The sequence below is a fragment of the Hypomesus transpacificus genome, unplaced genomic scaffold (genome assembly GCF_021917145.1).
Source record: "Hypomesus transpacificus isolate Combined female unplaced genomic scaffold, fHypTra1 scaffold_129, whole genome shotgun sequence".
NCBI lineage: Eukaryota > Metazoa > Chordata > Actinopteri > Osmeriformes > Osmeridae > Hypomesus > Hypomesus transpacificus.
In genome coordinates this window covers 124,780-142,500 of record NW_025813705.1, presented here as the reverse complement: position 1 = coordinate 142,500, position 17,721 = coordinate 124,780, and the positions used below count along the sequence as shown (strand labels likewise).

Genomic DNA, 17,721 nt, shown 5'->3' with positions numbered 1-17,721 from the left:
GTGACGAGAGGCTGGGGCCAGAGAGAGTAGTCCTCCAGGTTCATCCGGTGTTTCAGATCCACAAAAGGAGTGTGACATTTAAGGATGATGAAGTGGATGAACCTCAACAACAGGATCGTGTTTTTTGGGAACCTTTTGACATTTGAAGGACTGAGAATGTGGCCGAGACAGGAATACCAGACTGGGACTGAGGACTGGTTGAGAACCCTGATAGAGAGTGTGATTTCATTCATGTAATTGGGTTGTTCTATGGTCCAGAACGTGGGCACTCATACACAGACACACACACACAGTCTCAGCTGCCTCTTCTTCAACTTGACGTTCAGAGCATTGTTAGAGCTTGACAGTGTCGCACACACACACACACATTGTGACACAGTGTCTAACTTCCTAACAGCATCTCCCACTACAGTAGTATGCCCTATGCTGGGTAAGGAATGACTGGGTTCTATTTGTGTTCTGTTTCTATATGTGTGCTGTTCTATGCCCAGACAGACTGGGTTATAATTACAGTAGGTTTACAGTGTGCTGGTGTGTAGATCAGAAAAACACCAGAGCCTAGACATGGAGACATGCTGTGTTCAGAGAGTGACCTTGTGACAGGGGTAGTCACAAGGTCACTGTGACTGGGGTAGTAGGACCATGTGACTGGGGTAGTAGGATCATGTGACTGGGGTAGAAGGACCACTCATTCATTCTCTTCTCCTCTCTTCATCCTCCTTATTCTTACAAAGTGTTAAAAAGTGCAGTAGAATCCACAGTTCCAGTTTGTGTCTGTCTCTCTCACTGAATCCACAGTTCCAGTTTGTGTCTATCTCTCTCACTGAATCCACAGTTCCAGTTCTAACAGGGTCCTGTCTAAAACAGGTTGAGGTCAACCTGTAGACCACAGCATAGCACTTAGCTGTTTAAGCATGCGGCGCTGTGGTCCTGTGGCATGGCAGCCACAGATAGTATTAGGGTATGGTGGTGTGGTGTACTGTTGCCATGACAGTATTATGCGGTAGCATGGTCATGGCAACAGTATTACGCAATGATGGATGGTGTAGTGTTGCCATGGTGACAAAAGGATGGTACGGTGGATGGGGTAGCGTGGTCGCGGTGATAGTATAATAGGATGGCGGGTGGTGTAGTCATGGTGACAGTGTGTGCGTGTGGCGTGGTCGAACCTGTTGCAGCATCTCCTCAGTGGAGAGCAGCTTGTGGTGGTGCTCCTCCAGAGACGTCTCCAGGTCTCTGATCTTCTCTCCCTGAGCCTCCACCTGGTCTGTCAGCACGCTCACCTGAGACACAACACCACACACAGGTCACACAGGGGTCTCACACGCACGCTGGTCTCTGTCTGTCACACACACACACACATACACACACACACACACTGGTCTCACTCCCTCTCCCTCTCACACACACACACACACACACGCTGGTCTCTCTGTCTCACACACACACACACGCACACGCACACGCACACACACATGTTGGTCTCTCTCCCTCTCTCACACACACACTGGTATCTCTCTCACACACACACACACACACACGCACACACACACACACACTGGTATCTCTCTCTCACGCACACACACACACATTGGTATCTCTCTCTCACACACACAGACACTGGTCTCTCTCACTCCCTCAAACACACATCCACGCACACACTGGTCACACACACATTTGGTCAGTCATTATCACGCTCGTCAGCAAACTACTCAGACAGTCAACACTCCCCCTTGACGAGGTGGTTCATTCCTCTGACGACTCACATGTACACACGGTCACACACACTCACACTCACAGAGCTTAACAGGCCAACTGACACTCACAAGCAAACACTCCCTTTCTACTGATAATGCTTTCACACACCAACACATTAACAGGTGAACCCTCACACACACAAACTCTCTCTCACACACACAAACACATATAAACACACACACACACACGCACCCGCCAACACACACACATGCCTGAAACCGTTCCTCTGCTCCGTAGCTAAGCTAAGCTCTCTCCCAACAACGCTCCGCGCCAGGTCAGCAGTTTCACTTCCCAGATCCGCTCAAGTACAGCTCGAATGTCAACAGCCCGGCGTCAAATACAACGAGGACAAACCACCTCCACCAAGTAGAGCAACATTGTACCAGGGAGAGCTACATACCTGGGACGTGTTGACAGAGCAGTGTGAAGTGGGGTGTATAAATATAGGAGCAGCTCTAACTCCAGCACACGCTGACTGAGAACAGGTAGGAGAGAGAGCGAGAGAGAGAGAGAGAGAGCGAGAGAGAGAGAGAGAGAGAGAGAGAGAGAGAGAGCGAGAGAGAGTGAGAGAGAGAGAGCGAGAGAGAGAGCGAGCAAGGCACCTTGGGGGGAAGTGTCAACAGCCAATCATGCTATCAGCGAACAAGGGCCTGCCTATCAGCAGGAGGGGCAGAAGAATGTACTGTGTGTGTGTGAGAGTAACTGTGTGTGTGTGTGTGTGTGTTTGTGAGAGAGAAAGCAAAACCGAGAGACAGAGACTGAGAGATCAGAGAGATAGATAAAAAGACAGAGAAAAAGCATGTGGGAGAGAGAAAGAGAGTAAGAGAGAGAGCGTAAGTGAGAGATACAGAAAATGACAAAGAGTGAGAAAGACAGAGAAAGTGAGATAAAGGGATGGAGAGAAATCGAGAGAAAGAGGAGAGAGAGAGGGGGGGGGGATATACTTGGCTACTCTACAGCTTGATTGCATGTTTGGATAAGACAAGCTGTGACAGGGCAGAGAGGGCTAGCTGCCTGTGTTGAGGGAGGAGAGAGGACAAACAGGACACCTGGATCAGAAGCCTGTTCCTCAGGTGTACGAGTAGTGAGGGATAGAGCTGTATATTCCTCAGGTGTACGAGTAGTGAAGGATATAGCTGTATGTTCCTCAGGTGTAAGAGTAGTGAGGGATAGAGCTGTATGTTCCTTAGGTGTAAGAGTAGTGAAGGATAGAGCTGTATGTTCCTCAGGTGTACGAGTAGTGAGGGATAGAGCTGTATATTCCTCAGGTGTAAGAGTAGTGAGGGATAGATCTGTATGTTCCTCAGGTGTAAGAGTAGTAAGGGATAGAGCTGTATGTTCCTCAGGTGTAAGAGTAGTGAGGGATAGAGCTGTATGTTCCTCAGGTGTACGAGTAGTGAAGGATGGAGCTGTATGTTCCTCAAGTGTAAGAGTAGTGAGGGATAGAGCTGTATGTTCCTCAGGTGTAGGAGTAGTGAGGGATAGAGCTGTATGTTCCTCAGGTGTAGGAGTAGTGGCAGAGCTTGCTGACAGGCTACACAGCCTTGGTGTTGACAGTAAACACACACACGTTTGCTTGCACACAGTCACACACAGGGCGGGCTGGCTTGGGGGCTGACAGAACCAACCGTTCAAGCACGCATCGTCATCTTCCCATCTTTCAGCACGCTTTTATCAACCCTTCACCCTCCTATGCCATCATTCTATCTCCAGTCACCTTGTCATTCTCCTCTTTTGCCTTATATGGCCTCATACGCATGAGCATATACACACAAACACACACACACACTCAAACACACACACACACACACACTCAAACACACTCAAACACACACAAAGCAGATCTTACCTGAAGTACCAGAGACTCCTTGTCCCCCTCTAGTCGAACCAATCGTTCCTGATAGGTCTCATTGTTGCCTGGCGACCGAAGGTTAACCTGCAGTAACACACACCGACAAAAGGGGTCAAGCATGGCCCTGGAGGAATGTGTGTGCGTGGGAGTTTGTGCGCGTGTGGTAACAGCAGTGGAATGCTAAGAATCAATCAATGATTCATCATCAATGCCCCCATTTGACCAGGCCAAAGTGTAGCTCAGACTGTATTGGCAGCATAGATCAATCTGTTCTCGTAATCTGTTCACAGTTTAGCTGTCATACAGTCATTTCTGCCTTGCTACGAGTTCATCAACTCTGAAGGTTGGATCTTAGTCGAGAAAAGGAGAGGAGAGGACAGAAGAGGAGAGAAGACAAGAAATGAAAAGAGAATGCAGTCAAAGAGAGACGAAGGGATAAGATAGAAAGAAGAGAAAAACCAACAGGGGAAAAGAGGGACGGGAACTTTGATTATCCGTCAGCCTCGTGTCACGCATCCAGCCTCTGCGTCTGACCAGAACCTTCCAGGGAGGTCGGAGGTCGTTCCTCTTCTCAGTCAGCTGATGGAGTAGGAGTGGTGGAGGTGGTTGTGTGAGCGCTGCTCATGTGATCTTTGTGTGGTGCCTCCCTGGAGCTCTTTGTGTCCAGAGATCTGAGCCCAAGAGCTGGATCTGGATGATTGGATACACGGACTTCTGGTGTAGCATCCTATGTATTTGTCTGTCTTGCTCTCTATATCTAAGCTGGTGATGGTTGTGCAACATTAGTTAAATTATCTTTTTTCTCTGTCTCTCTCTCTGTCTCTCTCTCTCTCTCTCTCTCTCTCTGCTCTCCCTCCCTCTCTCTCTCCTCTCTCTCTCTCTCTCCCTCTCTCTCTCTCTCTCTCTCTCTCTCTCTCTCTCTCTCTCTCTCTCTCTCTCTCTCCCTCCCTCTCTCTCTCCTCTCTCTCTCTCTCTCTCTCTCTCTCTCTCTCTCTCTCTCTCTCTCTCTCTCTCTCTCTCTCTCTCTCTCCTCTCTCTCTCTCTCTCTCTCTCCCTCCTTCTCTCAGCAGTGAAATGATGTGAGGATCCTGACTGGAATGTGTGACTTTCACCCAAGGCAGGAACACCCTGCCAGAACTCTATCAGGGGGGCCACACACACACACAGACACACACACGCCGACAGCTGTGACAAAGCTGTTCCTCTGAGGTCATCAAAGAGGGCCGGGGATTCGGCGAGGCGTCACTGTCACCCAACTAGTTTGTTTCTAGCCTTTTTAGGAGTGGCCGTCTGGCCAGGCTCAGAGACTGGGCTGACCACCCAGAGACTGGGTCGAGCGGTGCCCATGGCCCAGTGCCAGATACGGCTGGGTGTTAGAGCAAGGTGTGAAGTGATAGCTTGTCAGCACAGTCTTTAACGTCAGATGAAGTCCAAAATGAGAAGAAGAAAAAAAAGTAGCTTACATTCGCAAAAAAAAAAAAAAGAAAAAAAAAAAAGATGTATATATATTTAGATTATACACGATTTCAAATTCAGATTTGGACAGTGTAGTCCCCTCCCTGTGGAGCCCATGTGACGGTGGTCTGGTGTGCCTCCGGACTCCAGACCCAGCCAGGGGGCTCCAGGGAGGCCAGAGGTAAGAGGATGTTTACCCTCACCACGCAGGACAGTCTGGGCGCTCAGGACTGTTACCCACGAGGCACTGTAAACACACAGGCTCAAGCACACCAGACAGGGGGGAGGGAGGGATAAAGGGGCTATGAATGAGGACCAATGAGATGAAAATAACACGTACGTAATAACGTAACACACCAGGATGTGTTCTGAAAGGAACAGCAAGAGAGCAGGTAAACATTGACCTTGTCCATTAAAGTCTGTAATAGTATGTAGTCACAAGGGAACCCCATACGTTACTACAGGCAGAGGCCTGGAGAGTTCCCTGTTGAGATTAGAAAGTTCCTGTCACATTCAGGAAGTGTCATGCCTACAACTCCCTGCGGCATTCAGGGAAGTATCATCGAAGACAGTTGGTATCTGTGACAGAACTCGTTACATGCAACCCCGACCCACGCACTCCAACGCACAATAAAGCCCTTTCGTTTGGCCTGCTAAGAAACCGTGTAACCGTGTGTGTAAGTGTCTGCCTGACCAACCCACATCGGAAATCCCCTTCTAACTCCAGGCAGAGAACCCTCTACTAGAGCCGAAAGTAGAGGAGAGGAAAAGAGAGGAGGAGAGGAGGACAGATGGGAAGTGGATAGAAGAGGAGGGGAAAGATGAACAGAGGAGATGAAAGGGGAGGACAGGGGGCGGAGGGGAGAGAGGAGGAGACGAGAAGCGAGCGGAGGGAGAGAGGAGAGGATGGAAGAGGTGGGTAGAGACGAGGAGCGGGCCGGAAAGCCTAACTGTATGATTACACAGTCCAAGAATGCATGACAACATATACAGTACAAGCCAGGGAGAACCACCTACTTTAGTGATCCAAAAACCGACGCTGTTCCCCGAGTTCAAATGAGACTACCAGAGGCCTTCCTGTTTCTACGGGATACTGGAGCATGGAGGACGAGCCGGTTCTACCTCCAACGACACAGATCATGTGATCAACCTTCCTCCACGCCACCTCACACATCGCAGCATCCGTGACCAGGCATGTGCGACACACGCTTAGCATCTCCTCAACATGTCTGTTGACACGGCGACCACAAAAACATGTTGGACTGCAGACTTTGATTTGGAATATGTCATGTAGCTCTGGGAACACAAAACCCACCTTGTAGTGAGTTACACCCTAGACTCAACTCTATCAAACCTGCCGGACAGATCTGTCCCATAAACTGTTTTTCTCATTCAAATCCAATAACTGATGTGGTTACAGGAACATTTGCTCTCTCACAAGTAGATGCCTCATGTTTCCCCAACAAGAAGTATGTCTGTGTGTGCGTGCGTGCGTGCACGCACGTGTGTGCGTGCGTGTAAGTGTGCGTTTGTTTGAATTTGAGCAGCAACTCGTAAACAAAGACATAGCAACAGTGTAAAGCCAATAAGAGATCAAGGCTCCTTTGTGTCACAAACACACACTCTCTCTCACACACACACACATAAGCACACACACACACAATCACAGACACACACAGAGACACATACACATACACCCTGACATGACGTCATGCAGAGAGGAGAGGATGGAACAACAGAGTCGGATCAGAGACAACCCAGCCCAGTATGAAACAAGACAACACGCTGCACCTCACACCAGCTCTTAATACACAAGACTAATACTGAGAGGAGAGGAGAGGAGAGGAGAGGAGGGGAGGGGAGAGGAGAGGAGAGGAGAGGAGAGGAGAGGAGAGGAGAGGAGAGGAGAGGAGAGGAGAGGAGGGGAGAGGAGAAGAGAAGAGAGGAGAGTAGGGGAGAAGAGAGGAGGTGAAAGGACGTAGTTGTTTGGCTATAACTCTGTTTGGTAAACAGCAATCATCTGTTGGGGAATGATGCAGTCCCTTATCTGATACGTTCCCAACAACAAACACGCTTACTCAAAGCCCAATAACAAGAAACACCAACTCAACACTTGGCCTAATTCAACTTGTTCAACACATACACTGCTCAGCACAGTTACACCCACTGACAGTATAAGTCAACATGCAGTCTCCTTCAACACAGTATAACCCAACAAACAGACTAACTCAACAACTAGAACATCACTTTGCAGAGGTGAGCAAAGCCTAGCTCTGCTAGATGCCCTCCACAAGCATCTCATTGGAGCTAGACACACACATACACACTCTCTCTCTCTCACACACACACACATACACACACACTCAATCACCCACATACAAGCACATACGCATACTGTGTAGACAAACATTAACTCGTTATCCAGTCCACAAAAACAGAAGTATCCACGGTCACACATCAGTGGAAACAATGCACCACAAAGCCCTGGGAAGTCCACACACACACACACACACAAACAAACAAACACACTGACCTTTTTTAGCCAAGTGAAATGCTTATAGAAGTCAATTTCAGTCTCCATGCTGAAGGCCCATTGCTCCCCAGGTCTACTCCCTCAATCTGCTGCTGAGCAAGGACCCAGAATTCCCTCCTCCCACTCTCTCTCTCTCTCTCTCTCTATTTCTTCCTCTCTCTCGTTTCCCTCCTCTCTCTCCTCCTCCTCTATGGCTTTACGTCCCTCCTTCACACCCGCTCTCTCTCTCAGCCACACACTCTCTTCTCTCCCTCCGTCTCGTTCGCACAACCGCACACGTTATCCGTCTCTCTCTGGTCCAACCCCTTCTTTCTTTCTTTTTCCTTGAAGATTGCTCTCTCTCTCTCTCTCACTCTCCCTCCCTCCTTTCCCCTCCCTTGCTCACTCTCATTCTCCCTCCCTCTCTCTTGGAATGCAGTGAGAAGTTGACCTAGGCGCTGTCCTACACTGGAGCTCAGCTGGTCTGCAGTGGAGAAGGTTTTATGACCCCAGCTCTGCCTCCTGACTGTTCCCTCCCTGCCTCCCTCTCCTCTCAGTCCTCCTCCCCTCCTCCCTCCCAGTCGTCTCTTCCCTCCTCCCCTCCCCTCTCCCGCTCTGCCGCCTGACAGACAGATGCAGACAGCCAAATGTCCACACCCCCCAGGCCAGCTAGTCACAGTTACAAAGTTAGAAAGATCAAATGAGCAAAAGAGAGAGAGAGAGCAGACAAAAAGCAGAACGACAGAGAGAGGGAGGGAGAGAGGGAGGAGAGAAAGATCAAATGAGAGAGAGGGAGAGAGTGGACAGAGAGAAAGCAGACAGATTGAGAGAAAGAGAGCGGAAAGAGAGAAACAAAGAGGAGAGAGACAGAAAAAAAGGAGAGAGAGCAGACAGAGAGAGACAAAGAAAGACAGCAGAGAGAGAGAGAAAGCAGAGAGACAACAAAAGAAAGCAGAGAGAGCAGACAGAGAGAGAGCAGACACAGAGAGAGAGAGAGAGAGAGAGAGAGAGAGAGAGAGAGAGAGAGAGAGAGAGAGAGAGAGAGAGAGAGCAGACAGAGAGAGAGAGCAGGCAAAGAGAGAGAGCAGAGAGAGAGAGAGCAGAGAAAGAGAGAGCAGACAGAGAGAGAGCAGACAGAGAGAGAGAGAGAGCAGGCAGAGAGAGAGCAGACAGAGAGAGAGCAGACAGAGAGAGAGCAGACAGAGAGAGAGAGCAGAGAGAGAGCAGACAGAGAGAGAGCAGACAGAGAGAGAGCAGAGAAAGAGAGAGCAGACAGACAGAGAGCAGACAGAGAGAGAGCAGACAGAGAGAGCACACCGAGAAAGAGCAGACAGAGAGAGCAGACAGAGAGAGAGAGAGCAGACAGAGAGAGCAGACAGAGAGAGCACAGAGAAAGAGCAGACAGAGAGAGCAGACAGAGAGAGAGAGAGCAGACAGACCCCCCAGCATCTGCTGTCTGTCTAAATGTAACACAGCAACAGGCTGTAATGTCAGTCTAAACAAGATGCCATACCAGCAGCTCTCCTTCCGTCACTTTCCCTTGTCTTTCTCCTTTTTTCTCTCTCTTACTTTCTCTATCCTTCACACTATTTGACTCTCTCTTCCCCCCATTCCTCTTCTCTCTCACCCCACTTATTCATTTAAAGTCACAATGGTGCCTGAAGTAAAAAAAGACTTTTCAGAACATTCTCTGGTGAGGGGTGAAAGACACTACTATGACTATCCTTCAATCTCCACCTCCTCTTTCCTAACCATTCTGCCTCGGGCCAAAGCTGTCTTTCTCTATTCAAGCCCCCTATGCGCTTCTCTCTCTCTCTCTCTTCCAATCCCACTATTCTCTCTCTCTTTTCCAGTCCCCTTATCCTCTCTCTCTCTCTCTCTCTCTCTCTCTCTCTCTCTCTCTCTCTCTCTCTCTCTCTCTCTCTCTCTCTCTCTCTCTCTTTCTCTCTCTCTGATCTGCAGCTATCCGGCTGATCAATGCACCGTCTCATTATGCAGCCTGGGCTCATTTCCACAAGGTTCCACTTCCTGTGCATGAGACTCCATGTAACACCCAGTTCCATACACACACAGTATGCACACAGACACACACCACACAGATACACACACAGTATGCACACAGACACACACCTGCACACATACACACACAGTATACAAACTTACATTCATCTTTTTGTGAGTTTCATATACAAACTAGCCAAACACAGAGACCTAGCATTTATGTGTGTTTGTGTGTAGGTGTGTTTGTGTGTGTGGAGTGTATGTGTTTGTGTGGAGTGTATATGTATGTACGTGTGTGTGTGTGGAGTGTATATGTATGTACGTGTGTATGTGTGTGTGTGTGTGTGTGAAGTATGTGTGTGTGTGGAGTGTATATGTGTGTGTGTGTGTGTGTGTGTGTGTGTGGAGTGGGGGGTCATGTATGCAGGGCATGCTGCAGCGGGCCCCCGCCATGCAGACAGTAATAATTAGCTGCAGTCAGCGAGGCTGTCTTTGAAGACTTGGTATGTGACAAGCCAGCCCACTCCAGGAAACACACAGCTCTGTAAATCCTCCAGAGTACATAGCACACATAGTACTAGTGCTCTAGGTCATCCTCTGGCTCAGTCTGCCCAGAACGAGTCTTCATTAGCTGAGGTCACGTTTGAAATCCCCCTCCTCGACGAATCTCTTGGTGAGAAACATCTTTACGTCTCCCAGAGAGCCACAGACTGGATCAGCTCTGAAATTTAAACTTGCGAAACCTGTTGGGAGCTCTATCTTCCACAGCACCACACATGAGAAGGTTCTAGATTGCGCCGAGATGAGGACGGGACACACTCTGCCGGCTGTGATGAGGTGAACAATGAGACAACTCACATCTTACTGTTCCTCCTCAGCAACAAGTATAGCTTCAGGGCAGCTTGATTTAACTTTCTAGGTTGAATTGGTACTATAGAAATTAGTTTAGAATACATTTACATGTATTCATTTAGCAGACGCTTTTACCCAAAGCGACTTCCAAGAGAGAGCTTTACAAAGTGCATAGGTCACTGATAATAACAACAAGATGTACATCTCTTTCCCTGTCTCTTTTCCTCGCTCCTCTGTGTGTTTCTCACTAAATGTGAGGGTTTGAAATGAAGTGTGCTTGTTTGTCTGTGTGTATACATGTGCATTTGTGTGTGTGTGTGTGTTCCAGAAAGTGTGCTGAGCCCTTATGAGGGCCATGGGTTCTGTTTGACGGAGGAGCGTGTGTGTCTGATCCTGCTTTGCCTCAGTAGCGAGGGGAAGGAGGGAAGGAGAGGAGGAGAGGAGGGGAGGGGAGGAGGAAGGAAGGAGGAGAAGAGAGCGTGTAGCATGTGAGACCTCTACAGTCCAGATAGAGCAGGAGCTTTTGGCTGAGGCACAGATCTGGGATCAGATGATCCCCCCCCCCCCCAGCCTCCAGCCCCAACAACAATAACAAGTAGCACCAGGATACAGTGGATATTTTAACAACATTACAAGACTTCATAACAATGAACAAAGCCTCTCTCACAGTCCAGATGTCATGTGCTTGTCATTTTCTCAAATATGACCCAGCATGTCACGCTGTCGACAGACCCCCCCCCCCCCCCCCCCCCCCCCCCCCGCCTAAAAACTGGTCATGAGGTGCACCCGCAGCAAACCGCATAACAACTCGCACCCCCCCGGCGTGACGAGCAAGCAAATCAGTACACCGAAACCTATGATCATCCACTGACTTCTCCCTGCAGGACGAGCCGACCAGAGGAAGGAGGGACGAAGACTTACCCTCGGCCCAGCCTGAGGTGACCTCACGGGATGCCGGGGTGGCGAAGATCGAGGGAGTGTGAGACGAGAAGGACGGAGGGGAGGTGTGAAGGGAGGGAGAGAGAGAGAACGTCCTTGGAGAGAGGCAAGGGGAGAGTGAGCCGAGATTCGAGGAGCCGACGGAGGAGAGGCTGTGAGGGAGAGGGCGAGAGCGTAGAGAGAGAGCGACAGCGGAGGGGAGGGAAGAAAGAGGAGGGTCTGTCGAAAGCAGGAAGCTTTCCGCTGGCCCTCCGCTCTGTTCGTGTCTTGGAGGAACACTTGGGCTCTTTAAACCTCGTCCAGACCTTCTGGTCTCCCCGCTCCAACCCCCTCCTCGCCCCCCTCTTCTCCCCTCTTTCGGCCCCCTCCTCGACCCTTCTCCCCCGTCTCCCCCCCCCTCAGCCCCCTCCTCCCCCAGAGCCAGGCTGCAGCTCCAGCCTGCAGCCTCCCTCCCTCCCTCCCTCCCTCCCTCCCTCCCTCCCTCCCTCCCTCCCTCCCTCCCTCCCTCCCTCCCTCCCTCCCTCCCTCCCTCCCTCCCTAGGATCTGAATAGTGTTGGACCGGTGTGAGAATCCGGGGATGTATTGGAGCTGTGGAGTGTCACAACATGCTACGGTGAAGGAATCCAGCTCTGGCCTGACCCCAGCCTGGTCTGACTCCATCGCACGGACCCTCAGGCAACACACTTCTCTCCTGTGTCATTTATGGACACCGTGAGTAAGAACACGTTGTCTTTGATGTTATATAATGACAGATACTTCTTCCGCGTAAGAAGTGTCCTGTCACAAACAGGCAACAAACAAACCCATGTTGGAGAGGGAAAGAGAGACATAAAAGAGAGAGACAGAAAGAGAGAGCACATATTATCTCAAGATCTCTGCTTCCTACACTAAACCCCGTTTCAGTAAACCACATTCGATTGGACCACGAAGGCGCCAAGCCCCCCAAAGTATCCCCACGGGGGGCCCCCCTGCTCACCTCTCCGTTGTCCAGCCACAGCAGGAGCGTGTGGGCGGTGGTGCTGGAGACCTGGGCCCGGAGGCTGGCCCTGTCCTCCTGGCTGGCCTGCAGCTCCAGGGCCAGGCGCAGCTCCTCGGCCAGCTGCAGCACCTGCAGGGGCCCCGCCGAGACGCACGAGGACGGGGAGCCCAGCTCCAGCAGCCCGTTAGAGTACTCTGCTGCCGCCTTGGAGCCTGGAGGGGAGGGGGGAGGGGAAGGAGAAGAGGGGGGGGCAGGGGGGAAGAGTGAGGGAGGGAGGGAGGGAAGGAGGGAGAAGGAAAGGGGGGGGAGGGGGAGAAAGAAAGAGAGGGGGGGTGGGGAAAAGAAAGAGAGAGGGGTAAAGTAAGAGAAAGAGATGAAGAAAAAATGATTGAGATTAGAGTTGGGATAAAAGGACATGAGGCACATACAGTACAGTTTTCACTAAACACACTGGAAGCTGTTTTCATTTTGCAGAGAGAGAGAGAGAGAGAGAGAGACAGAGAGAGAGAGAGACAAAGACAGAGACAGAGAGACAGAGAGAGACAGAGCGAGAGAGAGAGAGAGAGAGAGAGAGAGAGAGAGAGAGAGAGAGAGAGAGAGAGAGAGAGAGAGAGAGACAGAGAGAGAGAGAGAGAGAGAGAGACAGAGCGAGACAGGTCATCCATAAAAGTCACCTGATACTACCGTTTTTGTGTCCTGATTCTCAGGCTTCATTTAAAGGCATACACAACAAGGAATTTCAAAAGAAGGGGCATCTACACTGGGCTCTCTGCATAGATGATTGGAGCGATCCTCTTTTCAGAAAACCTTTGTCAGACCAGACAAGTAAACACCAGAGGTGACCAGAGGTTGAGCAGTGCCAATCAGCTTAGTGCCTCTCTTCATCCATCTCTCCATCTGTCCACGTGTCTCCGATCACAACCCATCTCTACTCTGGCCCAGCAAGACTTTTAACAGTACATCTGGGACTTCAGATCACACACACACACACACTACATCTGGGACTTCAGATCACACACACACATCTGGAGGCTCTTATAACGTTGCTGTGCTGTAGGGAATTGTCTGACGCAGCAGTTTAGCGGCCCAACATCAGTGAGGCAGCCCTCGCTGACACCTGTGGCAGTGCTGCCTCAGGGCTATCAGTAACAGGTGGACAGGCTGCCTCGCTCTGAGGCTGGGAGAGGAGATCTGCTACACGCCAGCTAATCCCACACTGGAGAGAGGATCACAAAACAGGATTAGCATGAAGACAGAACACTCCAGTACTCGACCCTTCTGCCTTCTCATCATCTCACAGCACCGAGACCTAGAATACGGAGCTGGCTCTCTCCTTCTCAATACTGTACTGTGTGTCCAGTTGTTACACAACGTAGTTACGTGATGTTGATGATGGTCAGGATAATGATGCAAACCCATGGGCTGGTCTGAGCTCAGAGCAGAGGGACCAAACACAGTGAAGTGCATGTTGTTTGTGTGTGTGTGTGTGTGTGTGTGTTAAAGTGTGTTAGAGAGTGTGTGAGTTACAGTAAGAGTGTGTGTTAGAGAGTGTGTGTGTGTGTTAGAGAGTGTGTGTATTAGAGAGTGTGTATTAGAGTGTGTGTGTGTATTATAGAGAGTGTGTATTAGAGAGAGTGTGTATTAGAGAGTGTGTGTGTGTTAGAGAGTGTGTGAGAGTGTGTGTGTGTGTTAGAGAGAGCAGCCAGAGCTGCAGAAAGCAGAGCTGCAGCCCCAGAATCCGTCCAGGGCCTGGGGCGGTGGTGGGCGGAGGAGAGCCGGGCGTACAGGAAGGGATTATTCACGCCCGCCCGCTCGCGTCTCCTCTACAAATATCACGAGCATGGATGCAGCCAAACACGAGTGCGTATCGGTCGTTTGATATGTGCAACGCCGCCCAGAAATACGGACAAGCCTTTTCACTGTGAAGCATGATCGTGCATTTTTTTATCTGATGGCAAATACCTTTGAACATGATTGCAGACGTACACCTAATCTTGGCAAAAGCTCATATTAAGCATTTCAAGTATTAAAATAAGAATTATACATAGTGCCGTCCCTGTAACTGTTAACTATTTCTGTCATGGCCAGTAGGTGGCGCATGTACAGTACATTGCTATCAAATCCACATAACTCTTGAGCATGGGAAAACAGTCAGTGCCCACATTTGAATGTCATCAGAACTCCTGAACCAGTCTGCATTCTCAAATGGGAACCTTTTTTACTCAGTAATCAGACCAGCTTATTAAAATACCTGTGACGATTGGGTCTAAGAACTCGGTCACGGCAACAGGATATGAATTCTACTTTGTGTTGAGTAGACTCTGAGGAATGGCCTCTTTAATGAAAGTGAGCTTACAATGGGACGACATCACAAAACACTGCATCTGAAATGAATGAGAGGATATTCTGGGACAGGAGAACGGAAAGAGAGGCGATGAGAGAGGGGGGAGGAGAGGGGGGAGAGGGGGAGGTCGGAAGAGAGATGGAGAGGGTGGAGGAGAGAGGGGAGAGGGGAGGGGGGAAGAGAGATGGAGAGTGTGGAGGAGAGAGAGGGTAGGGGGGGGGGAAGAGAGATGGAGAGGGTGGAGGAGAGAGGGGAGAGGGTAGGGGGGGAAGAGAGATGAAGAGGGTGGAGGAGAGAGGGGAGAGGGGAGGGGGGAAGAGATGGAGAGTGTGGAGGAGAGAGGGGGTAGGGGAGGGGGGAAGAGAGATGGATAGGGTGGAGGAGAGAGGGGAGAGGGGAGGGGGGAAGAGAGATGGAGAGTGTGGAGGAGAGAGGGGAACGGGAGGAGGAAAGAGGGGGAGGAGAGAGGGGCATCTGAACATGAATGTTGTGAGTGGGGGAACTAATGGGCAAATTAGGAGCAAGATAAGGGGCCAGGGAGCAAAGGGTGGGTGGATCAGTGTGTGTGTGTGTGTATGTGTGTGTGTGTGTGTGTGTGTGGTATGGGAGTGGGTCATGTTCCCAGCTTAGCCATTGCCAAAATGATTTAACTAATCAAGGCTAAATGGTTAATGCAGTCAGTCAACAAATTGTTGAGGGTGTGTGTTTTTTTGTGTGTGTGTGTGAGAGTGTGTGTGTGTGTGACAGGCTTGACACGACAGTTTGTAGCCGATGGGGGCAGCAGGGTGACTAGCCATCAGTGTGAGAGGAGGGAGACAAGCCATGAGACAGGCTTGGGATTGTGTCACAGCTGGACTACCAATATATCTATATGTCTGTCTGTCTGTCTGTCTGTCTGTCTGTCTGTCTGTCTGTCTGTCTGTCTGTCTGTCTGTCTGTCTGTCTGTCTGTCTGTCTGTCTGTCTGTCTATCTATCTTGTTAAGGCTGACTGCCAATGTGTGTCTGTACTAGCAGACCTACTTAAAACAGAAAGGCATATAGTTAGTTGTAATGCAGACAGACAGGTCTATAGCCAGTGGTACAGACAGACAGACAGACAGACAGACAGACAGACAGGTCTATAGCCAGTGGTAGGGTACAGACAGACAGACAGACAGGTCTATAGCCAGTGGTAGGGTACAGACAGACAGACAGGTCTATAGCCAGTGGTAGGGTACAGACAGACAGACAGACAGACAGACAGACAGACAGACAGACAGACAGACAGACAGACAGACAGACAGACAGACAGACAGACAGACAGACAGACAGGTCTATAGCCAGTGGTAGGGTACAGAGAGATAAGCAGCAATATGTTTCCAGACCTATGAGAGCAGTGTCGGGTAGAGCAGTGTCACCTTCCTCAGACAGACTCCATGTTTTATTCAGCAGCTCATTGCTATGCTATTAGCCTGCTTTATCCTGCTCATTGTGTCAGGGGGTAAGCACACACACATTTGCACGCATGCATGCACACACACACACACATCTTTCATTGAAAACACACGCACGCACGCACACACACACACACACACCCACACACACACACACACACACACACACACACACACACACACACACACACACACACACACACACACACACACTCACACACCTGGCATCAAACACACACCTGCAGTTTTATCTATTTTGTAGAACAAATGACTGTGTAATGACAGTGCAGGAAAGGTTAAGTCCCACGTACACCTGTCATGGGCACACACAGTGAGTACAAAATGGCCCCCAGTGTCGCCCTGATGAAACACTTACATGAATATACAGTACTACAATATCTCAAAGCAACGTACAGATGGTGTATTTTGTATACCTGTCCCATAACATTGTGGGACAGGTATAGGACACTTTTAAGAAAGTATGAATTATTTATTGTCCTGGCTTCATTTAATTACAGTAAAACTGAAAGAAATGACCTCCCGAGGCAGGACTTGTTTTAGGAGTTGTTGTTTACGCAAAGGGAAAATATTCATAAACAAATCCCAATTTGTGCAACTAAGCTCTTACCAGCGATGATGTCATCCATCTGCTCCAAGGCTGCCTCTAACATGTGACTGGCGTCTGATTCCATGGCAACAGCCGACTGCCTTCGCCTGCTGACGTCCTGTGAAAGGAGGAGGAGGAAGAAGAAGATGATGACTAGAGGAGAAGAGAGACATTCCAAGTGTGATGAAGTCTTATTGGCTTCAAGTTCAAATCGTCTTCAGTGTGCAGTAAATGTCTATTGGTGAAATAAAAAGTGGAATGTTTTACAGATTACACACATCACAGATACTGTATGGGTGCAAAACTGGAAGGCCTCGACTGAATTAGGACACATTGATGCTGTGTTCTTCGTGGCCTCTGTCACCAATCCGAGAAGTCAGCCGACAGGCTCAAACATGGCCTGTGATTCTCTTTAGAAACGATCACTTAACGCCTTCATTATAAGCATGTCACACAATGGAAAAGCTGTTCAAACTAATCCCCTCATCGAATCCTTGAAATGATTTGGAATTGCGTGGATACATACACTTACAACCAAGTTTGGTTAGCTCCAGACACATCTATGGACAGACTGACAGGCAGACAGACAGACAGACAGACAGACAGGCAGACAGACAGGCAGACAGGCAGACAGGCAGACAGGCAGGCAGGCAGGCAGGCAGGCAGGCAGGCAGGCAGGCAGGCAGGCAGGCAGGCAGGCAGGCAGGCAGGCAGGCAGGCAGGCAGGCAGGCAGGCAGACAGTCTGCTGAAAGGGCTGTGGTGCCTACATTGTTAATAATCAGCAAGACCACATTAGGCTGGTTGAGACACTTGCGGATAGCTCCATTCACACTCACTGACAGCCCCTTTGTTGAACTGGTCAAAGGACGGTTTAGTGTTATAATAACTGCTGAAGTCACGTGTCTATGTGTTGAACCCTCAAATCCTTAAAGTGCCTGAGATTAGACACCATGAAGCCAGGGGCCCTTGGTACTGTGACAGTTAAA

General features: G+C 49.8%; 1 protein-coding gene across 6 annotated transcripts in view; it reads right to left on the bottom strand.

Moving 5' to 3' along the window:
- ppfibp2b (PPFIA binding protein 2b) overlaps window positions 1–17,721 on the bottom strand; it is a 51,615-nt gene that overhangs the window by 24,741 nt on the left and 9,153 nt on the right. For 4 of the 6 annotated variants that reach the window (XM_047050841.1, XM_047050839.1, XM_047050840.1 and 1 more), the window contains exons 2-5: window positions 16,756–16,852; window positions 12,347–12,561; window positions 3,608–3,694; window positions 1,170–1,283 (exon numbers count right to left, since the gene is read on the bottom strand). In XM_047050841.1, coding sequence (XP_046906797.1) covers window positions 1,170–1,283; window positions 3,608–3,694; window positions 12,347–12,561; window positions 16,756–16,819 — 480 coding nt within the window. In that variant the 5' untranslated portion in view covers window positions 16,820–16,852. Of the gene's footprint in view, window positions 1–1,169; window positions 1,284–2,158; window positions 2,263–3,607; window positions 3,695–7,598; window positions 8,112–12,346; window positions 12,562–16,755; window positions 16,853–17,721 lie in introns of those variants that run through there. The other 2 variants (XM_047050843.1, XM_047050846.1) reach the window with 2 other exon arrangements.